The sequence below is a fragment of the Ranitomeya imitator genome, chromosome 3 (genome assembly GCF_032444005.1).
Source record: "Ranitomeya imitator isolate aRanImi1 chromosome 3, aRanImi1.pri, whole genome shotgun sequence".
Classification (NCBI taxonomy): domain Eukaryota; kingdom Metazoa; phylum Chordata; class Amphibia; order Anura; family Dendrobatidae; genus Ranitomeya; species Ranitomeya imitator.
The window spans coordinates 706,992,168-707,017,660 of NC_091284.1; the positions used below are offsets into that span (position 1 = coordinate 706,992,168).

At 41.6% G+C, this 25,493-nt stretch overlaps 1 protein-coding gene across 2 annotated transcripts in view; it reads left to right on the forward strand.

The window, feature by feature from the left end:
- Positions 1-25,493, forward strand: part of LOC138670889 (electroneutral sodium bicarbonate exchanger 1) — a 346,456-nt gene that overhangs the window by 137,704 nt on the left and 183,259 nt on the right. For both annotated transcript variants that reach the window (XM_069758639.1, XM_069758640.1), the window contains exon 2: positions 21,043-21,124. In XM_069758639.1, the coding sequence (XP_069614740.1) occupies positions 21,043-21,124 (82 nt within the window). The remainder of the gene's footprint in view (positions 1-21,042; positions 21,125-25,493) is intronic.

A 25,493-nucleotide genomic window follows, 5' to 3' on the forward strand; every position in this document is an offset into this window, starting at 1 on the left:
GTTTTCTATTTATTTAGCAATAAAGGATTGAGGGTGTATCACTGGCTTACGGTAATTCTTACATATTCACTAATGCATAGCCTGAAGGGGAGTAAAGAGGGCTTATGGACAGAGTCCACTTATTATTTGGGCATAGAGAGGTTTTTTTTTTTGCTTAACTTTTGAAGTAATTCTTATTATTGTATATATGGCATCAATTACTATTTAATACTGTTTAATAGTGCATGAGTTCCTCTCTCCAGCAATAGGGTTATATTGCCAAAAATTCAATGTAAAGAAAAAATCTCAGGAAGTTCCTGTTCTCTTAGAGTGTGTGTGTGTGTGTGTGTAGCTGGAGCAGACATTGCGATCTGACAGATAAATTCTAAGCGCCTAGGCTGCAAGAAATATCGGTTGTAAACTTTATCATTCTTCCTGAATAAATATATATTCACTGATGAACGGCTGGACAGTACAGAGATGAATCCGCTGCCAACAAGTTATGGGCCCAGAATCCCAAAGAACCAGAGAACGGAGAAAGAACAACCATGTACTAAGAAGAAGCAAAGATGGCCACTAGCAGCAGCTGTATGAAGTTCACAGTGCCATATCTGACTAACATGGAACTACCAATCCTGAAAATTCAAGGTAAAGAGGCTGCTAAGAGAAGGTATGTGGAAATCCACGCAGAAATCTAGTCCTGACCCAATACCAGAAAACTGGGTAGAGAAAGTTAAAAAAAAAAATATCTCCCTTAGTATAGATGTTGATCAGTTTGAGCATGTATGTAAATGTGAAACTGCAAAAGAAATGTGAGAACAACCGCAGAAAGTGCATGAAAAGATAAATCTCAGCAATAAGCTCTATTTAATGAGAAAGCTGAATCAGTCTAAGCTAAATAAGGGCGAAGATATGCAGAATTATATAAGAAATACTCTAAAAATTGTGGAGCAATTGCGGTTCATTGGGGAAGATCTAAAGGATTTCCATGTTTCTGCAGTACTACTAAACGGTGTACCAGAAAGCTATGACACACTTGTAACTGCACTAGATGCGTGCCCAGATTGTGAGCTTACAGTGGAGTATGTCAGAGAAAAGCTTGTAGATGAGTAAAAGTGAAAGACATAAAGTGTTAAGCAGCAGTGGGGTATCCAAAGTAGAATACGCTTGAAAACCCAATATCTACCCAAAAATAAAAGTAATTTAAAGGAAACGTGATTGTTTTGTCTGCAAAAATCAGATCAGGGCACCTAAAAGCTGACTACAGAGTCTGGAAAGCTAGAATGAATCAACTGAAAAAGCAAAATAATCATCAAAGGGTTAAAAGTGCCATTACTGAAGAATATGACACTTCAAGTACTGCAACTGCATTTACTGTTAATGCAAGTACATCAAAGCATGCCTGATATATAGACTCTGTAAGATTCAGAGGGAATAGGAGATGAATACCCAACACAAAGCAGAAAGATCACAGAAAAGGATGTGCTCTATGTCCCTAGTCTTGAAAGCCATCTCTAATCTGTGAAGAAACTCACAAGACAAGTAAATAAAGTTACATGTAAAGATGACATCTGTCATCTCAAAAGGTCACGCAAGCAGAAGGTAAAGTCAAAGATGAGTTGTACCAGCTAACATGCAGGGAAAGTGTATGCACTACTAAACATTAACAGCACAAGAATTGTATCCATGCATGGCATAGGTATCTTGCACATAGAGACCCAGAAGCAATAAGAAAGATAGTTCAAAAACAACTTTTGATGGTGTTACAGTTGATCTATGTAGTCCGAGTGCATTTCATTATCTGTCTTAAAGGGAAAATATAAAGAAAATCCTTTCCTAAGAATAGTACTACAAAATCATAACAGCTTCTGGACTTAATACACACAGATGTTTGTTATCCAAATAGTATTCAAACCCCTGGAAAGAAGAGCTATTTTCTCACGTTTATTGATGATTATTCAAGATATACAGTTGTCTATCTGCTTCACAGCAAAGATGAAGTTCCAGAGAAACTTGAAATATATCTTGCTAAAGTACACTGCTCAAAAAAATAAAGGGAACACTAAAATCCCACATCCTAGATATCCCTCAATGAAATATTCCAGTTGTAAATCTGTATTCATTACATAGTGGAATGTGTTGAGAACAATAAAACTTAAAAATGATCAACGTAAATCACAACTAATATCCCACGGAGGTCTGGAATTGGAATGAAGCTCAAAATGAAAGTGGAAAATGAAGTTACAGGCTGATCCAACTTCAGTGGAAATGCCTCAAGACAAGGAAATGATGCTCAGTAGTGCGTGTGGCCTCCACGTGCCTGTATGACCTCCCTACTATGCCTAGGCATGCTCGTGATGAGGCGACGGATGGTCTCCTGAGGGATCTCCTCCCAGACATGGACTAAAGCCTCCGCCAACACCTGGACAGTCTGTGTGCAGCGTGACGTTGGTGGATGGTGCGAGACATGATGTCCCAGATGTATTCAATCGGATTCAGGTCTGGGGAATGGGCTATAGCTTCAATGCCTTCATCTTGCAAGAACTGCTGGAACACTCCAGCCACATGAGGTCTGGCATTGTCCTGCATTAGGAGGAACCCAGGGCCAACCACACCAGCATATGGTCTCACAAGGGGTCTGAGGATCTCATCTCCGTATCTAATGGTAGTCAGGCTACCTCTGGCGAGCACATGAAGGGCTCTGCAGCCCTCCAAAGAAATGCCACCCCACACCATTACTGACCCACTGCCAAACTGGTCATGCTGAAGGAGGTTGCAGGCAGCAGATCACTCTCCACGGTGCCTCCAGATTCTGTCACGTCTGTCACATGTGCTCAGTGTCAACCTGCTTTCATCTGTGAAGAGCACAGGGCGCCAGTGGCGAATTTGCTAATCCTGGTGTTCTGTGGCAAATGGCAAGCGTCCTGCACTGTGTTGGGCTGTGAACACAACCCCCATCTGTGGACGGCGCTCAGGCCATCCTCATGGAGTCTGTTTCTAACCATTTGTGCAGACACATGCACATTTGTGGCCTGCTGGAGGTTATTTTGCAAGGCTTTGGCAGTGCTCCTCCTGGTACTCCTTGCACAGAGGCTGAGGTAGCGGTCCTGCTGCTGGGTTGTTGCCCTCCTATGGCCCCCTCCATGTCTCCTGGTGTACTGGCCTGTCTCCTGGTAGCGCCTCCAGCCTCGGGACTCTACGCTGACAGACCCAGATATCCTTCTTGCCACAGCTCGCATTGATGTGCCAACCTGGATGAGCTGCACTACCTGAGCCATTTGTGTGGGTAGTAGAGTCCGTCTCATGCTAGCACGAGTGTGAAAGCACAACCACTATTAAAAAGTGACCAAAACATCAACCAGAAAGCATTGGTACTGAGATGTGGTCTGTGGTCCCCACCTGCAAAAGCACTCCTTTTTTGAGTGTGTCTTGATAATTGCCAATAATTTCCATCTGTTGTCTATTCCATTTGCACAACAGCATGTGAAATTGATTGTCAAACAGTGTTGCTTCCTAAGTGGGCAGTTTGATTTTACAGAAGTTTGATTTATTGGAGTTATATTCTGTTGTCACATTTGGTCATCAATACTGCCTGTTTAAATGGTGACATTGAAGAGGACTTGTAAATGACTCAACCTGAGAGTTATCTCAAAGATGGTGAAGAGAATCTCGTTTGCAAACTACAAAAATCTATGGTCATAAGAAATCGGTAAGAGCATGGAGCACCAAAATGGACAGTGTTATTAGAAGAAAGATTTAAGAGGTTAAGCAGATCCATGTTTATACACACAATGTACAGATGGAAAGTGGATGTATATTCTCCAATATGTGAACTATGTGATTATGGTTTATCAAGAGAAAACCGAAATTGCATATATGACTAATATTGTGAATCAGCATCTTGAAACTAAGACCTTGGAAATGTGACATATTATCTATGAATCTAGATCCAAAGAGAAATACAGAGAGGCAGTGGGGGCACTTCTATAGATAGAAACTATGACTCAACCGGATATTGCAGCAACAATTGGAATTCTCTGCAGATTTGTGAAAAAAAAACACTTCAAAAACACTGGAATGTCGTTAAGAGAGTTCTTCAATATTTGAAAGTGAGTCAAGAAATACATCTGCAATTTGGGATCTAAAATTTACATGCTATGTGGATGCAGACTGGGCTGGTGACTTAAGCGATTATAAATCGACAAGCGGCTACGTGTTTAAGCTTGGAGAAAGTTCAATTTCTTGGTTTAGCAGAAAACCGGTGTGTGTAGGTAGCCTTTTTACCTACAGCAGCAGAGTATGTGTCTGCAGCCCACTCAAGTCAAGAGCGCAGATTAGTTAAACCAATTGTTAGGCAATCTTGCTAAGCCCTCAACTCAACCGACTATTATTTATGAAGACAACCAAGGATGCATTAAATTGGCATGCAGTGAAAAAAATCAATGTGAGGACCAAAAACATTGATGTTAAACATCATCGCCTGCATGATTTGATAGAACGTGAAATAATTAAGTTTGTTTTTGCAAGACTGACCATATGACAGCTGATGTTATGACAAAGCCACTTCCAAGAGCCAAGTTTGTAGAATTCAGAACCACTGTGGGACTAACAGGACTAGTAATTGTTGAGTGGGGGTGTTGGAATAATGCTTATTATTGTATACTGTATATACTCGAGTATAAGCTGAGATTTTCAGCCCACTTTTTTGGGCTGAAAGTAACTCTTGGCTTATACTCGAGTCATACCCTGGGGTCGGCAGGGGAGCGGAGCTGGGTAATAATACTCACCTGCTCCTGGCGCGGTCCCTGCACCTTCCTGGTTCCCCGGCGCTGACAGCTTCTTCCTGTAGTGAGCGGTCACATGGTACCGCTCATTACAGTAATGAATATGGACTCCACTCCCATAGGGGTGGAGCTGCGTATTCATTACTGTAATGAGCGGTACCATGTGACCGCTCACTACAGGAAGAAGCTGCCGTGGAACAGACGTGCAGGGACCGTGCCAGGAGCAGGTGAGTATAACGCAGTGTGCGATATTCACCTGCTCCCCGTTTTACCGTCGGTGCCGCTGTGTCTTCTGTGTCCTCTGCAGTAATGCTCAGGTCAGAGGGCGTGATGACGCGATTAGTGCGTGCCACCCTCTGTCTGAACTTCAGTGCACAGGACGGGGAAGACACAGCGGCGTCGACAGTGGAACCAGAAAGGTGAGTATAGCAAGTGGGCCTGAGAAGTGAGTATGTGAATTTTTTTTTTTTTTTAATCGCAGCAACAGCATATGGGCAAATGTCTGTATGGAACATCTTATGGGGCCATGTGCAGCGTTATATGTGGGCAAATATCTGTATGGGGCCATGTGCAGCATTATATGGGGCAAATATCTGTATGGGGCCATGTGCAGCATTATATGGGGCAAATATCTGTATAGAGCATCTTATGGGGCCATGTGCAGCATTATATGGGGCAAATATCTGTATGGAGCATCTTATGGGGCCATGTGCAGCATTATATGGGGCAAATATCTGTATGGAGCATCTTAGGCTACTTTCACACTTGCGTCATGCACTGCACGTCACAATGCATCGTTTAGGAGAAAAATGCATCCGTGTTGTGGTGGACCGTCGGCAGCAAAAAACGTTACATGTAACGTTTTTTGCAGCGTTGTGTCCGCCATTTCCGACCGCGCATGCACGGCCGGAACTCCGCCCCCATCTCCCCGCAACTCACAATGGGGCAGCGGATGCGCTGGAAAAATGCATCCGCTGCCCCCGTTGTGCAGCGCATTCACTGCTAGCGTCGGTACGTCGGCCCGACGCACTGCGACGGGCCGAGTACGACGCTAGTGTGAAAGTAGCCTTATGGGGCCATGTGCTGCATTATATGGGGCAAATATTTCTGTGGAGCATCTTATGGGGCTATGTGCAGCATTATATGGGGCAAATATCTGTATGGGGCCATGTGCAGCATTATATGGGGCAAATATCTCTATGGAGCATCTTATGGGGCCATGTGCAGCATTATATGGGGCAAATATCTCTATGGAGCATCTTATGGGGCCATGTGCAGCATTATATGGGGCAAATATCTCTATGGAGCATCTTATGGGGCCATGTGCAGCATTATATGGGGCAAATATCTCTATGGAGCATCTTATGGGGCCATAATCCACATTTGTGCAGCATTGTATGGGGCAAATGTGTCTATGGAGCATCTTATAGGGTCATAATCAACATTTGTGCAGCATTATATGGGGCATATTTTAATATGGAGCATCTTATGGGGCCATCATAAACTGTATAGAGCTTTATATGGGGCTCCTGATTCAATATGGATATTCAAATCACTTAAACTACTGATGTCTCAATTAATTTTACTTTTATTGGTATCTATTTTTATTTTTGAAATTTAACGGTAGCTGCTGCATTTTCCACCCTAGGCTTATACTCGAGTCATTAAGTTTTCCCAGTTTTTTGTGGCAAAGTTAGGGGGGTCGGCTTATACTCGAGTATATACGGCAGTGTTACCCAACTCTAGTCCTCAAGAGCCACCAACAGGTCGTGTTTTTAGGACTTCCTTAGTTTGGCCCAGGTGATGGAATTGATGCCTATCTAGATTATGGAGTTCTTACCTGGGCATTACTAAGGAAATCCTGAAAACATGACCCGTTGGTGGCTCCTGAGGACCGAACTTGGGGAACACTGATATACGGTATATTCTATCAACTACTATTTACTACTGTTTAATAGTACATATGTTTGTCTCCAGCAATAGTATTATATTGTCAATAATTCACTGTTAAAAATAAAATGAAAAAACAGGAAGTTTCTAGTTAGTGTGTAGCTGAAGCACGCTTTCACTTTCCCATTTTAAAAGCTGACAAACAAGATGCTAAGATCCTAAGCTATGTGAAAATACCAGTTGTAAGCTGTGTTACCTTTGTTCCTGAATAAATATATTTTTACGGTTGAACAGCTGTGCAGTACAGAGATTTATCTGCTTCCAATATTTACCCACGGGGCAGAGCACAAGGTAGGGTCACATACTGCAGTGGCATGTGTTACTATATGACACCATAATAAGGGTGTAGTTGCTTTTAAATGAATCATTTATGGAACATGGCACTCGAATACTTCCAGACAGAACATAAACTTATATTTATCCTATGCTCTACCCCGAGTGTCTACACTGGATTTTCAGTGTAAATTTCTGAAATACTCGGGAGAAATTATACAACACATTTTGGGGTCCAATTCCTCCTGCTATCCATGTGAAAATAACTTGCCAGTCAGAGGCATTCCGCTAATAGTGGCAGACCATGTGGTTGCAATGGGTCTGTGAGTTGGGGAGCCCCAGTGCCCGGCATCGCATTTTTCAATTGTGCATCCGCATCCTGGATGCAGATACAGTTGAACGCAGTAATGGAAGACCGAGTCGATAGCTTACCCCTCCATCAGTTTTTATGTGCGTCTGATCGCTCATCGCAACGGGCTTGATGAAAATACTATATCACAACCGCTGTGCCCAGCAGTGCAAACCTTTAGATCATACACTGCAGAGATCGGGGCTCTTTGGGGAGCTATTATACTATTTTGTTGGCTATTTTGGTGGCCATTATACTAGTTGGAGGTCTATGTGAGGGGCTATCATACTAGATGGAGGGCTATGTGAGAGTCATTATACTATTTGGAGGGCTCCGTGGGGGACACTATACCTTTTGGAGAGCTATGAGGAGGCTGCTATACATCGTGACTGGTTGTGTGGGGGCCATTATATTGTGTTAAGGGTTGTGTGGATGGACATTAAACTGTTTGGAGGGCTATGTGGGGGCCATTACAATATGTGAAGGCCAGCATACTGTGTGGAGAGTTTTGGGGGCCACTATACTATATGGAGAGCCACAATGCCTTATGGAGGGCTATTATACTGTGTATAGAGCTGTGTGGGGCCATTATACCGTGTGGAAGGCTGTGTCAGGGTCCTCATTGTGTGGAGTTATGTATCGGGGCCCTCATACCATGTGTGGGGTCTCTGTGGAGGTATCATACTTTGCTTGGGGTACTGTAGGGTCATCATACTATGAGTTGAGGGTACCATGGGGGAATCTTACTGTATTTGGGGGGCACATTTGTTGGCGTCCTACTTTAAGAACGCCATTAAAGGGGTATTTTAGTCCATGGGGATATTAAGCTGCTGCCATAGAAACAAAATGACTTTGCACAGTTGTAAGATATGCTCTTCTCCCACCCCACAGAATATTATTTTTTTTTGTGTGCGGAGGCCAATTAGAACTTGTGCTATGTTGCCCCATGATTTCTATGTACGCCCCTGATGCCAGTAATTACATTCGTAAGCATGATAAACGTGGTATCATTGATGTTGGACCATTTGAGATGGTATGATTCCAGAATGGCAGGGGTTCTAATAGATTGGTAATGCCTATTTTATTATTTTATATCATGTGTTGTAATTTTCTAATATTAGAAAAAAATCCTGTAAAACCTCTTTAAGAACTGAGCCTTTTCTATATTTTCTCCCATTCTAATGCCAATAATATCTGTGCTTAAAAATTGAGCATGTTGATTTGCTTGATTTCATGCATTTATATGAGGTATATGCAATGCCTGCTGTCAGGTTCCTTTTATACAGATAACTCGGGTGACATTCAATGTCAAGTGTTATATATCCAGATGTGAAGTAAAATCTATAAACTGCTGTACCAGAGATATATTTAACTGAAAATCAATTTATGTCTTTACATACAGCTGATGCACCGTAAGACGGAGCTAAAAATATAGCCATGTTATAGCACATGCCCTTGAGAAAACTTGAGTCCTTCAAGCACATAGAGAACTTAAAAAAACGTTTTCAATTGCAAATTTAAACTTGAAGAGACTTCATCACTTTTCCATGTGTGAATATCACATATGGGCCTGAGCCCCGAATCATGACCTTCTTCATCCAATGACTGAAACCTGAAGAAAATGTTCTAGGGCCCAGGAACTGAGGCTATAGTTGGTCATTAGGTCAGTAGTAGTAGGTTGATTAATAGTGATGAGTGAACGTGCTCGGATAAAATGTTATCGGAGTATGAAGACAGAGTGTCTTCAGCGTGCTCAAAAAATATATTCGAGTCCCCGCTTCTGCATGTCTCGTGGCTATTAGACTGCCCAAACACATGCAGGGAATGTCTAACAAGCAGGGAATCCATGTATGTGTTGCTTCTGTCGAACAGCCGTGAGACATGCAGCTGCGAGGACTCAAACGTATTTTTCGAGCACCCCGAAGACATTCGGCACATGAGCATGTTCGTATAACACCTTATCTGAGCACGTTCGCTCATCACTATTGCTTAACTACGGTAATTTGAACACATTTATCTCCATTTATAGTAGAATGGCCTTTATAAAAGATGCTTGGAAACCTTCCGACACTGAAGTCAGGCCTACGTAGGCCCTTTCCACAATGATGCCGCTTGGCTTTGATCTCGGCACGAGGAAGCTGTAATTGGAAATGATTTGCAGAAAAGGCGAGCGCAATTGATTTCCTTTTTCTTTGTGTGGCAATGAGTTGAAGGTCGCGTTCGAAAGAAGGCAAAGAAATTTGTAAAGGTATCCATGTTGGGTCTGCTTAAAGGACAAAGTTAAGCTTCTGCATTTTTTGCCTTGCCCGATTATGTACAGAAGTTATTTAGTTATAGCTACAATACAGGTTAGACGTACAGTGTAATGGGAATTTCAATAAGGTAATAGAAATTTGCCTTTGTACTGAAAAGAACAAAACACCCTTTTAGGAAATGGCAAATATCCACTTTTACAAATCAACCTCCAAAAAGTCTGTCCCTAAGGCCGGGGTCACACTTGCGAGTGCAACGTGAGAAACTCGCACGAGTCTCTCGAATCAAAACCCGGCACTGCCGCCCGCACTCAAGACCGGAGTCTGCTGCTGCATGTATTTCTATGTAGCTGAACTCTCCGGTCCCGAGTGCCGGCGGCAGTGCCGGGTATTGAGGCGAGAGACTCATGCGAGTTTCTCGCATTGCACTCGCAAGTGTGACCCCGGCCTAACAATTCATCTCATATATTTACTTGTTTTACCATCATTATCATTGTATTTTAATATAATGTATTTTCTCGGAGTACTACTACAATGTGTAGGCAATAGTGTGAATACCCAGGAGCATAAATTGAATCATCTCCTTGGACTTGCAGGAGATGGGAGCTGCGATGTCTTTATGCCAATTAGTTGACTCTTCCATGTGTTTTCTGGCTCCAAAGCATCCAACATAAAAAGGATCAATCCTATATTTGTGTATTCAGCTCCTCTGCAGACCGACATGTCTGTGGTTTAAAAGTTCAAACAAAACGGTCAGGCCTGATCCATCGAGACCGACGATATTCTCGTAGGCAGGCTGGAGCACGAAGCGCTTGACTATTTACGAGGCTCACGTCTCTAAATGAATCAGGCGAGCCACAAAGTGGTGTGAGTGCCTACCTCAGACCACAGTCTGAGCTGGAGTTAGATTTGTGGCCTAAGGAACAGCAATGTTTATGAATTTGATGACTGGGAGTCTCCAAGCCCTGTCACGCCTCTATACTCTGCCCAGCTCCACCCACTCTATCGGTGCTGGGAAAAAATGGCGTGAAAATGCCAAAAGTCATCAATTTTTTTGTGCTGCCTTAGAATTTGTGCAAAAATGTTGTTAGTTTTCAAAGCTTTTTTTCTCCATTCCCTCTGTCACGTTTCATTCTAACCTATAGACAAGAGGTGATCACCAAAAAAGAGCAGAAAGGTTTCATTTTAAAGTACCGTATCTTGAATTCTTACTATTATTAAGTGTTACTTATATAGACAGCGCCATCATATTCCGCAGCGCTTTACAGACATCGTCATCTCTGTCCCCATTGGGGCTCACAACCTAGATTCCCTATCAATATGTCTTTAGCGTGTTGGAGGAAACCGGAGAACACGGGGAGAACATATAAACTATTGGTGGGATTTGAACTACGAACGTTATTAACAACTGAAACTTTCCCCTTTCATCATTCTCTCCATAATCCAGGTTCCTGTATTGCAAATAATAAAACGGAGTCCAACCCAGGCCCAACGGTGCATCTGCACCGCTGCTCCTGTGCTATCAGAACACCGCCGCAGCAAAACACCGCGCTCAGAGGCTCTGCTGATACGGCACGGGCTGCTGAGACCAGTGATTTACTGCAGAGATGTTCACTGGGCATTGACGCACTGGACCTGGGGAGGGGTGTAACAGGTTTATTTTTAAAGCGGTATAAGGATTTTGGATTGAAAAATTGAAGGGGAAATCCCTGTAAACACAGATTTTTTTTTTTATCAATACTATGTCTAACATGATGTTTATGTATCATCGGTAAAGATGACTTCTCCCTTTGAACTTAAATAATAGGGCGATCGTCTTATTATTTGGACCTCCAGTGTTTTATCTGTAAGATCAATAGTTTTTGCTTATGTGTTGTGATTTCTTCTGTAACTGCTTGTTGCATCTATGGTCATTTTCTTGGGCCGTCACACTTGCGTCCAAGGCCTGATGGGGCCCACTGCCACGTAATGGCAGAACGTACTCCTTTTTACATTATGGAGGTATACTCCTATATATGATTATATACTGTATGCTGTCCGGTGTGTTTTTCCTGGAGGATTATCAATATGTCATTATTACTAATTTGCCTTTTCTAGCCTCTTCAGGGAATAATAGAGGTTAGCCTACTTTGAGAGTGGGCGCCATTACCCAATTTTTGGGTGCCAACATCCATGCCCCAGGCAACTAAGTATCAGGGTCTTACAGTGATACATAGCTGCCTTTTTCATGTCCTACCGTATTGATTTTTGAGGGGATCCTCTTGTTTCCCTGCTTATATGTATAATTTTGTGGTATTTGGGTATTTTTAATTAGCGATCTACTAAAGATGCATTAATCATTGAACTGGTCATTTTTCTGTTACTACATATGTATGTCTATTTGGATACCCTTATATCGTTTATGTGACTTTCTCTGTGAATTTTTGCCTATATGGAAGAGCAGGCGAAGTTCCCCCCCTCTGTGCGGTCTATGATAGAAATCCCAGCAGCTCCTCTCCCCCGATACCAATGGATTGTAAATTACAGATAAAGCATGGCGAGGGGAAAACTGGTGAGAATGCAGGATGTGCCCAAGTCATATATTGGTGATATTCCTCATGTAGGGCACCCTACTCTTAATAGTTACTTGTAAGCACGGTTACCCTTTCAGACAAATCCTTCACCACCACCTTGGATCTGACGCTAATTGTAGTGGCAGAATAGTAAGTGAATACTGGGCTCTTTATCCTCCGGCCAATAGTGGCAACATTTCTACTGACATTAATTATTATTTTGCTTTGTAAGCTTCAGTCTCATTAGTGTGGACTGTATCCTTGTCTAACTGCAGAATTTATGAGAAATGAGACATTATTATCAAGATAATGAGACTTCATGCTCTGCTAAACTAGGTTATTATGTAACTGCACGCATCTAAGAACCCCCAGAGTAGATTGAAAAATGTCACAGTAGTTAAAGGGGTATTCTCATCTCCAGATCCAATCCCAATATGTAGTTGGTGTAACATAGTAACATGGTTAGTGAGGCCGAAAAAAGACATTTGTCCATCCAGTTCAGCCTATATTCCATCATAATAAATCCCCAGATTTACGTCCTTCTACAGAACCTAATAATTGTATGATACAATATTGTTCTGCTCCAGGAAGACATCCAGGCCTCTCTTGAACCCCTCGACTGAGTTCGCCATCACCACCTCCTCAGGCAAGCAATTCCAGATTCTCACTGCCCTAACAGTAAAGAATCCTCTTCTATGTTGGTGGAAAAACCTTCTCTCCTCCAGACGCAAAGAATGCCCCCTTGTGCCCGTCACCTTCCTTGGTATAAACAGATCCTCAGCGAGATATTTGTATTGTCCCCTTATATACTTATACATGGTTATTAGATCGCCCCTCAGTCGTCTTTTTTCTAGACTAAATAATCCTAATTTCGCTAATCTATCTGGGTATTGTAGTTCTCCCATCCCCTTAATTAATTTTGTTGCCCTCCTTTGTACTCTCTCTAGTTCCATTATATCCTTCCTGAGCACCGGTGCCCAAAACTGGACACAGTACTCCATGTGCGGTCTAACTAGGGATTTGTACAGAGGCAGTATAATGCTCTCATCATGTGTATCCAGACCTCTTTTAATGCACCCCATGATCCTGTTTGCCTTGGCAGCTGCTGCCTGGCACTGGCTGCTCCAGGTAAGTTTATCATTAACTAGGATCCCCAAGTCCTTCTCCCTGTCAGATTTACCCAGTGGTTTCCCGTTCAGTGTGTAATGGTGATATTGATTCCTTCTTCCCATGTGTATAACCTTACATTTATCATTGTTAAACCTCATCTGCCACCTTTCAGCCCAGGTTTCCAACCTATCCAGATCCATCTGTAGCAGAATACTATCTTCTCTTGTATTAACTGCTTTACATAGTTTTGTATCATCTGCAAATATCGATATTTTACTGTGTAAACCTTCTACCAGATCATTAATGAATATGTTGAAGAGAACAGGTCCCAATACCGACCCCTGCGGTACCCCACTGGTCACAGCGACCCAGTTAGAGACTATACCATTTATAACCACCCTCTGCTTTCTATCACTAAGCCAGTGATTTACACACATTTTCCCCCAGACCAAGCATTCTCATTTTGTGTACCAACCTCTTGTGCGGCACGGTAACAAACGCTTTGGAAAAATCGAGATATACCACGTCCAATGACTCACCGTGGTCCAGCCTATAGCTTACCTCTTCATAAAAACTGATTAGATTGGTTTGACAGGAGCGATTTCTCATAAACCCATGCTGATATGGAGTTAAACAGTTATTCTCATTGAGATAATCCAGAATAACATCCCTCAGAAACCCTTCAAATATTTTACCAACAATAGAGGTTAGACTTACTGGCCTATAATTTCCGGGTTCACTTTTAGAGCCCTGTGTAATAATAGTAATAATAATAATAATAATAATAGCAAATACCTCCAATTAGAATGTAGTATAGTTCTTCTGATAAGCTATGTCCCTAACCCCATGTGCAGGGCATTGCAACAGATTAGGTATAGGAAAGAGAAGGAGATCCAGCTCAACGAAATAGTGAAAAATCCATAGTTTATTTCACTTAAAATATAGTGAAAGGACAAAACATCAGCATACAAAAAAATATTATAAAACCAAGGTCAACGCGTTTCCGGTGACTAAGCACCCTTGATCATGATTAAGGGTGCTTAGTCACCGGAAACGCGTTGACCTTGGTTTTATAATATTTTTTTGTATGCTGATGTTTTGTCCTTTCACTATATTTTAAGTGAAATAAACTATGGATTTTTCACTATTTCGTTGAGCTGGATCTCCTTCTCTTTCCTGTTCGTCTACGCCCTGACACAGCGGTTCCGTGCTCCGAGCTCTTGGGAATGTCGGTATGGTGAGCTGGATTTTGTTTTTTCCTGCAACAGATTAGGTATCCATGGTTACGACCACTAGAAGGTAACTGAGTCATCGTAACCATGGATACCTAAGTAACTGCAATGCCCTGCACATGGGGTAAGTGACATAGAGAATCAGAAGAACTATTGAACATTTCTAATTGGAGGTATTTGATCATATTATTATTATTACACCTACTACATATTGGGATAGGATATGGGACTGCCTCTTTTTAAATCTCCGCTCACAATGAAAAACTTACAGGTGGGTGTGGAACCTGCAGAAGGGGAAACTACTAAGTGGTGCAGGATGCAAGTCATATAATAATCAGATACACTGTTATCACGCATAGATGCCAGATTTTTCATCTGAAACAACACTTTAAACTACAGGAGTATAATACTATGATGGTGCAAAGTGTGTCGACAGGGCGTCACTGCCGACATCACGTTGATTCAATGTAGGCTCCCCGCTGCCTGACTGCTCTGTCGACGTGATGTCACTAGAAGCAGGAGAATCGCCAACAGGAGCAGTCACAGATATCATCGCAGGGCAGAACAGCCAGTTAGCAGCTGCCTGCCAATAAGTGGAAAACAAGTCCTGGATAACCCCTTTACGTATCACCGTATGCTCTTTTCAACATAAATAACCAGACATGTTCCATACCTGTTCCTCTCCTAATCCCGGGCGATCCTAAGCCCCAATTGCTGTGCTTCTTGGTTTGCATAACCCCTCTTACTATAGTCTGCACACTTGATTTGTACATAGATTTTGATTTGACCATTTGGCTAAATACATTTAACTGATTTTTGATCAAAATGGAAAAACACTTGCTGTACTGAAGGAGAAACCGAATTGTGACACAAAGGTTAGGTTCGCCCTATCCCTCTAGTCCGATAAAATCGATCCCATTATGTTAACCAGAGTTTGATCACAGTTTGATCCGATTCTCTAAGATGAGGAGAAGATGGAAATCCGAGTGTGAACTGATTTTTTCCCACGGACTTATTGACTTGCATGGCCGAGATCGATTACATTTACAAATGCAAATCCTGCATACCAAGTTTTTTTTCCCCAGACAGATTTGGTCCAAGGTAAAAATCAGACATGTGCATGGTCCAATAAAATAAGATTAGTCCGACTGCGATCTGATGTAGAATAACATTGGTCTGACTGCGATCTGATGTAGAATAACATTGGTCCGACTGCGATCTGATGTAGAATAACATTGGTCCGACTGTGATCTGATGTAGAATAACTTTGGTCCGACTGCGATCTGATGTAGAATAGCATTGGTCCGACTGCGATCTGATGTAGAATAACATTGGTCCGACTGCGATCTGATGTAGAATAACTTTGGTCCGACTGTGATCTGATGGAGAATAACATTGGCCCGACTGTGATCTGATGTAGAATAACTTTGGTCCGACTGTGATCTGATGTAGAATAACATTGGTCTGACTGCGATCTGATGTAGAATAACATTGGTCCGACTGTGATCTGATGTAGAATAACATTGGTCCGACTGTGATCTGATGTAGAATAACATTGGTCCGACTGCGATCTGATGTAGAATAACATTGGTCTGACTGCGATCTGATGTAGAATAACATTGGTCTGACTGAGATCTGATGTAGAATAACATTAGTCCGACTGAGATCTGATGTAGAATAACTTTGGTCCGAGTGCGATCTGATGTGGAATAACATTGGTCTGACTGCGATCTGATGTAGAATAACATTGGTCTGACTGCGATCTGATGTAGAATAACATTGGTCTGACTGCGATCTGATGTAGAATAACATTGGTCCGACTGTGATCTGATGTAGAATAACTTTGGTTCGAGTGCGATCTGATGTAGAATAACATTGGTCCGAGTGCGATCTGATGTAGAATAACATTAGTCCGACTAAGATCTGATGTAGAATAACATTGGTCCGACTGAGATGAGATCTGATGTAGAATAACATTGGTCCGACTGCGATCTGATGTAGAATAACATTAGTCCGACTAAGATCTGATGTAGAATAACATTGGTCCGACTGAGATCTGATGTAGAATAACATTGGTCCGACTGCGATCTGATGTAGAATAACATTAGTCCGACTGCGATCTGATGTAGAATAACATTGGTCCGACTGAGATCTGATGTAGAATAACATTGGTCTGACTGCGATCTGATGTAGAATAACATTGGTCTGACTGAGATCTGATGTAGAATAACATTAGTCCGACTGAGATCTGATGTAGAATAACATTGGTCTGACTGCGATCTGATGTAGAATAACATTGGTCTGACTGAGATCTGATGTAGAATAACATTAGTCCGACTGAGATCTGATGTAGAATAACATTGGTCTGACTGCGATCTGATGTAGAATAACATTGGTCTGACTGAGATCTGATGTAGAATAACATTAGTCCGACTGAGATCTGATGTAGAATAACATTGGTCTGAGTGCGATCTGATGTGGAATAACATTGGTCTGACTGCGATCTGATGTAGAATAACATTGGTCCGACTGTGATCTGATGTAGAATAACTTTGGTCCGAGTGCGATCTGATGTAGAATAACTTTGGTCCGAGTGCGATCTGATGTAGAATAACATTGGTCCGAGTGCGATCTGATGTAGAATAACATTGGTCTGACTGTGATCTGATGTAGAATAACATTGGTCCGAGTGCGATCTGATGTAGAATAACATTGGTCTGACTGTGATCTGATGTAGAATAACATTGGTCCGACTGTGATCTGATGTAGAATAACATTGGTCCGAGTGCGATCTGATGTAGAATAACATTGGTCTGACTGCGATCTGATGTAGAATAACATTGGTCCGACTGTGATCTGATGTAGAATAGCTTTGGTCCGAGTGCGATCTGATGTAGAATAACATTGGTCCGAGTGCGATCTGATGTAGAATAACATTGGTCTGACTGTGATCTGATGTAGAATAACATTGGTCCGAGTGCGATCTGATGTAGAATAACATTGGTCTGACTGTGATCTGATGTAGAATAACATTGGTCCGAGTGCGATCTGATGTAGAATAACATTGGTCTGACTGTGATCTGATGTAGAATAACATTGGTCCGAGTGCGATCTGATGTAGAATAACATTGGTCTGACTGTGATCTGATGTAGAATAACATTGGTCCGACTGAGATCTGATGTAGAATAACATTGGTCCGACTGAGATCTGATGTAGAATAACATTGGTCTGACTGCGATCTGATGTAGAATAACATTGGTCCGAGTGCGATCTGATGTAGAATAACATTGGTCCGACTGTGATCTGATGTAGAATAACATTGGTCCGAGTGCGATCTGATGTAGAATAACATTGATCTGACTGTGATCTGATGTAGAATAACATTGGTCTGACTGCGATCTGATGTAGAATAACATTGGTCTGACTGCGATCTGATGTAGAATAACATTGGTCCGAGTGCGATCTGATGTAGAATAACATTGGTCCGACTGTGATCTGATGTAGAATAACATTGATCTGACTGTGATCTGATGTAGAATAACATTGGTCTGACTGCGATCTGATGTAGAATAACATTGGTCTGACTGCGATCTGATGTAGAATAACATTGGTCCGAGTGTGATCTGATGTAGAATAACATTGGTCCGACTGTGATCTGATGTAGAATAACATTGGTCCGAGTGCGATCTGATGTAGAATAACATTAGTCCGAGTGCGATCTGATGTAGAATAACATTGGTCCGAGTGCGATCTGATGTAGAAAAACATTGGTCCGACTGTGATCTGATGTAGAATAACATTGGTCCGAGTGCGATCTGATGTAGAATAACATTGGTCCGACTGTGATCTGATGTAGAATAACATTGGTCTGACTGCGATCTGATGTAGAATAACATTGGTCTGACTGTGATCTGATGTAGAATAACATTGGTCCGACTGTGATCTGATGTAGAATAACATTGGTCTGACTGCGATCTGATGTAGAATAACATTGGTCTGACTGCGATCTGATGTAGAATAACATTGGTCCGAGTGCGATCTGATGTAGAATAACATTGGTCTGACTGCGATCTGATGTAGAATAACATTGGTCCGACTGTGATCTGATGTAGAATAACATTGGTCCGACTGTGATCTGATGTAGAATAACATTGGTCCGAGTGCGATCTGATGTAGAATAACATTGATCTGACTGTGATCTGATGTAGAATAACATTGGTCTGACTGCGATCTGATGTAGAATAACATTGGTCTGACTGCGATCTGATGTAGAATAACATTGGTCCGAGTGCGATCTGATGTAGAATAACATTGGTCTGACTGTGATCTGATGTAGAATAACATTGGTCCGACTGTGATCTGATGTAGAATAACATTGGTCTGACTGCGATCTGATGTAGAATAACATTGGTCTGACTGCGATCTGATGTAGAATAACATTGGTCTGACTGTGATCTGATGTAGAATAACATTGGTCCGACTGTGATCTGATGTAGAATAACATTGGTACGACTGTGATCTGATGTAGAATAACATTGGTCTGACTGCGATCTGATGTAGAATAACATTGGTCTGACTGTGATCTGATGTAGAATAACATTGGTCCGACTGTGATCTGATGTAGAATAACATTGGTCTGACTGCGATCTGATGTAGAATAACATTGGTCTGACTGCGATCTGATGTAGAATAACATTGGTCCGAGTGCGATCTGATGTAGAATAACATTGGTCCGACTGTGATCTGATGTAGAATAACATTGGTCCGAGTGCGATCTGATGTAGAATAACATTGATCTGACTGTGATCTGATGTAGAATAACATTGGTCTGACTGCGATCTGATGTAGAATAACATTGGTCTGACTGCGATCTGATGTAGAATAACATTGGTCTGACTGCGATCTGATGTAGAATAACATTGGTCCGACTGTGATCTGATGTAGAATAACATTGGTCCGACTGTGATCTGATGTAGAATAACATTGGTCTGACTGTGATCTGATGTAGAATAACATTGGTCCGACTGTGATCTGATGTAGAATAACTTTGGTCTGACTGCGATCTGATGTAGAATAACATTGGTCTGAGTGTGATCTAATGTTAAATAACATTGGTCCGAGTGTGATCTGATATTTTATTGGATCTCACTCAGAACAGAAATATGGTTGTCTGCAAGAGGTGATAAATCTGCCTGATTGCCAAGTGCCAAGGTTTGGCTGGTAGTTAGTAGATCTGGGTCCCGATGTGAGGTTTTAACAATCCATTAAAAACATCAAAGAAAGTATTGTAGCATCTGTCAGGGAGAAATCTACTGTGTACAGGGCATTCATATCCGTTCGGTGTACTTCTTTTGTTTTAGTATAGCTTATTAATCTTCCAGATTTCATATGGACTGCTTCATGCGACGTCTTGTTATCGCAGCGCATTTTCCATTTTATTGAGATATAATCATGTCTAAATACTTCTCAAATTTACCGTAACTACACGACACAGATGTCGGCTTTGCTACGTTTGCTAAGGGATGATTACATATCAATTATATTAATTTTCTATGACAGAGTTCAACAAATGTAGAATATTATGTGGATTATTTTTTAAAAATTGTTTATTTTTTAAGAAATGTGCTTCAGTTTCAGTGGCTAAAGAAGGTACCGTATATATTTGTAAATCAGTTATTTTATCTTGAAAGTTAAAGTCTCTACTATCACACCTCTACTAGTTAAAGCGTTTTTCCAGGACTATTAAATATTCCATTTTTACTATTGGCCTAAAAACTTACAAGGAGGTAGCTCCTAACTACCTGCTTGTTTTGACCACCACCGATCTCTGCCGGCACAGAGCGGTAACAGACCACTCCTGCCGGCAATTCAGTGGCTTATGCAGACATCTTGTCAAACAGAGCAGCTGCTTCTCTTCCACTCTGCTCTGTTGCAGGCCATGACTGCCGATGTTATGCTGATTGAATGCCAACTCCCCATTGCCTAACTGTGGGCAGTCCTCTGTCAAATCAGCATGACGTCTGCAGTGACGCACCGTCGACAGAGCAGCCTGGAAGAGGAGGAGCTGCTCTGTTGACGTGAAGCAACTGAATTGCTGGCAGTAGCAGTCGGTGACTGCTCTGAGTTAGCGATGGGAAGAGCAGACAGGTAGTTATCAAGTACCTGCCTGTTTCATTTAGGCCCATAGTCGAAATAAAAAAAACATTAAATAGTTGTGGATAACCCCTTAATAATTTTTTTTAATTTTCCTTTTTATCGACGTACCTGTGTTCGGGCCCTTAGGACTGGAGTTCTTCTTCCCCATGCTTAAAGTGCTGGTGCCACATATTAAAAGGATTGTACAGGATTAGAAAACCATGGCATCTCATAAAAATGTTATGGTGAACTGTCAATAACCATAAAACGCTGGGATTATTTACTCTTGTAGTTTTACAAATTTCACTGTACGTTTTCAATGTATAATAACCTCTAAGTTAAAGACAACAATTATCATGACGTATGTACTTGTACTATATTATTACATCATGTTATTTTAATTATGACACTTTATTATTTTACAGAGATCTGATGAAGAAGCTGTTGTGGACCAAGGTGGAACCAGCTCCATCCTCAATATCCATTATGAAAAAGAAGAGCTTGAAGGTGAGATAAAATGCAAGAAAATGTGACCAAGTATATTATGCAGATGGTGGCTTTAGTATATTCTCACTTTGTACATCAGATTTCCATTTAAAGACCACGGAGACCCTCTACACATCATGTGTCCTCGTGGTAACTGTGCATGATGGTTAAAAATGTTCTTACTACTTTCAAGCAGAGTGAGCCTTTTGCTTAGGTTGCTTTATATGACATAGAAACCAAAAGCCTTGAAATCCCATGCTGAAATACTCAATATACATCGGGGCCCAATTCACCAATAGGCACAGTAGTTTAGGATCATCTTAAAAACAGACATAATGGCAGACTCCAAGGTACATGTTGCAAACACTGCTGCGTTTTTAGTCGAATTCTGCTTTTGTTCACAGCAAGGATCTATACGGTTCTGCAACAAGTAACACATAACGAAGCCTGCATACAGCTTTGAGCGCAGTAACCACTTCTACCTATTTTTGTTGTCAAAGTAGACCTATGTCTGTAGTCAGGCTAGGTTCACATTAGCGTTTCTGTGCGCAGCGCATCATCTGCATGCGCAAACTTATGCCAAAATGCATGAAAAAGCATGCTTACACCTGCGCATCATCTTGCACATGACACCAACAAAAACGCTGTGTGTACATGCGTTTGCATTTTTTATACACATGGTGGAGGCAGTGACATCATTTTCTGGACATGCGCAGTATAAAGTACTCATGCGTATCGAACGCATGTGAATGCATGTCCTTACGTACCAATGCGTTCCCATAGACAGTAATGCATTTTTTTGACGCACTCATCCGCATTCATCCGTATGCGCATGATTGCTCAATATTTGAGGCCTCAAAAAATGCAATCTGTTGCGTTCGCTGGACACCGCCGCACACCGCGAAACCGCATCCGCATGCAAAAGCCTGTCCCTGCATACATAATGTTAAATATGTATGCATGACGCATGCGGATGTATGCGGATCCTGCTCTGCGCACAGAAACGCTAATGTGAACCCGGACTTAGACCTGGTGGAATGGACCCTGCTAAGGGGAAATTTACATATCACTGCAATATGGTACATGGTGAATACCTATTAATGGGAATAATACCTATTAATGGGAATCGGTCAGAAGGCTTTTGCCATGTTAGCTGATGGTACATGAAGTAGGGACAGAGAGAGGCCTATTCCAGCAATGTATCACTTACTGAATTTTTCAGACGATAAGACACACTTTTTCCCCAAAAAATTTGGGAGAAAAATGGGGGGTGCGTCCTATATTGCAAACGCTGGCTTACCGGGGGGTTGCGGCAGAGGTGTGGCGATGCTGCGATGGTGGGCGGTGCGGAGTGCTCCTGAGCAGGGTCCCTTTTTCAGGATACCTGTGGCAGAAATGTGGTGGTGCTGCAACCCGGTGTCCACGGTGAGCAGAATGCATCACTGATTTCCCTGCGGCCATCTTCCTGAAGCCGTGGGCTTCAGGAAAATGGAAGCCGCGCGTGCGCAGATTGAAATCTCGGCAGCACTCGGCTTCGGGAAGATGGCCGCCAGTCATCAAAGGAAAAGGTGGCTACTTTGAAGAACCTAGAATATAAGACATATTTTCAGTTGTTTCACATTTTTTTGTTAAGTATATAATTCCACATGTGTTAATTCATAGTTTTGATGCCTTCAGTGTGAATGTGCAATTTTCATAGTCATGAAAGTACATAAAAATCTTTAAATGAGAAGGTGTGTCCAAACTTTTGGTCTGTACTGTATGTTAATTAGACTTACAGTGCTCTGCTGGTGAGGTCACTGATTTGGGGACTGGGTGGGATTGCACAGAGGGGCAATATGCTACTTTATATTGTTCAAGTGGGCACACGTTTAACCCTATACATGACTTAAGTTTTTCCAACTAAAATACCGCTTTATCACCTGTTCACAGGATACGGGATAACTTCTATATCAGTAAGGGCTGACCACTGGGGACCTCCATCAATCATCAGAATTGTATCCCAAGTTAGAGTGGAGTGGAAATGTACAACCACCACTCCTTTCATTATGTATGGGACTGCCGGAGAAAACCAAGTGCAGTTCTACAGCAGGACCATAGAAAATGAATGGAGCTGTTGTCGATCATGATCACTGCCGTTTATTTCTAATCAGGATAAAAGTGCCCCATTCGGCAATTGGAGGGGGGTGCCCAGCAGTTGGACCCCCACGACCCAAAAGTTCTTATCTGATCCTGTGAATAGGCGATGACTTACCAGAATACCCTTCAAGGTGCAGCCTATATGTTTGGTGAGCTTTAACATCCCAGACAGAGCTGTACAGACTCTTGAGATTAGAAATCCAGTTCAACTGGACAACCAAAGAGGCTTTTAAAATCTTAATTTTTGTATAATTTAAATGGATAAAGGCTTGTCATTTTACAAGACCCCCAAAATTGCACAAACAGTCTGCAAAGAACATACTCTGTGATTGTGGTATGTGATATTGTCTTTGATAATTGGAAGAACATAGGTAGAAAAGCCATAAAAATACCACATTGAGATGAAAACAGCACAACATAAGGTTTCCCCAGCAGCCAATAAGGTAATACAACCCCTGGCAAAAATTATGGAATCACCGGCCTTAAAGGATGTTCATTCAGTTGTTTAATTTTGTAGAAAAAAGATCACAGACATGGCGCAAAACTAAAGTCATTTCTAATGCCAACTTTCTGGCTTTAAGAAACACTAAAAGAAATCAAGAACAAAAGTCAGTAGTCAGTAATGGTTACTTTTTTTAACCTGCATAGGGAAAAAGTTATGGAGTCACTCAATTCTGAGGTAAAAATTAAGGAATCATGAAAAACAAACAAACAAAAAAAACACTCCACCACATCACTAGTATTTTGTTGCACCACCTCTGGCTTTTATAACAGCTTGCAGTCGCTGAGGCATGGACTTAATGAGTGTCACACAGGACTCTTCATCAATCTGGCTCCAACTTTCTCTGATTGCTGTCGCCAGATCAGCTTTGCAGGTTGGAGCCTTGTCATGGACCATTTTCTTCAACTTCCACCAAAGATTTTCAATTGGATTGAGATCCGGACTATTTGCAGGCCATGACATTGACCTTATGTGTCTTTTTTCAAGGAATGTTTTCACAATTTTTGCTCTATGGCAGGATGCATTATCATCTTGAAAAATGATTTCATCATCCCCAAACATCCTTTCAATTGAAGGGATGAGAAAAATGTCCAAAATATCAACATAAACTTATACATTTATTGAAGATGAAATGACAGCCATCTCCCCAGTGCCTTTACCTGACATGCAGCCCATATCATCAATGACTGTGGAAATTTGCATGTTCTCTTTAGGCAGTCATCTTTATGAATCTCATTGGAACGGCACCAAACAAAACTTCCAGCATCATCACTTTGCCCAATGCAGATTCGTGATTCATCACTGAATATGACTTTCATTCAGTCATCCACAGTCCACGATTGCTTTTCCTTAGCCCACTATAACCTAGTTTTTTTCTGTTTAGGTGTTAATGATGGCTTTCGTTTAGCTTTTCTGTATGTAAATCCCATTTCCTTTAGGCGGTTTCTTACAGTTCGGTCACAGACGTTGACTCCAGTTTCCACCCATTCGTTCCTCATTTGTTGTGCAATTCCTGTTTGAGACATATGGCTTGAAGTTTCCGGTCTTGATGCTTTGATGTCTTCCTTGGTCTACCATTTTGTTTGCCTTTAACAACCTTCCCAAGTTGTTTTTAGTTGGTCCAGATTTTAGACACCGCTAACTGTGAACAACCAACATCTTTTGCAACATTGATGATTTACCCTCTTTTAAAAGTTTGATAATCCTCTTCTTTGTTTCAATTGACACCTCTCATGTTGGAGCCATGATTCATGTCAGTCCACTTGGTGCAACATCTCTCCAAGGTGTGATCACTGCTTTTTAGATGCAGACTAACGAGCAGATCTAATTTGATGCAGGTGTTGGTTTTGGCTATGAAAATTTACAGGGTGATTCCATAATTTTTCCCCTGTGCTTGGTTAAAAAAGTAACCATTACAGACTACCACATGTTTTGTTCTTGATTTCTTTTAGTGTTTCTTAAAGCCAGAAAGTTGCCATTTGATATGACATTAGTTTTGTGCCATGTCTGTGATCTGCTTTTTTTCTACAAAATTAAACAACTGAATGAAGATCCTCCAATGCCGGTGATTCCATAATTTTTGCAAGGGGTTGTATAAGCATAGAATACTCCCTTTTTATTTAGCAAAAAAATAGTTCCACCGTCTAATAGTCTACAGTCAATGGGGTTTAATATTTTATACTAGACCATCAGGGAACAGTATGTTAACCCCACCGACATACCCAAGGCCAACAGAGTCTTTGTCTAATT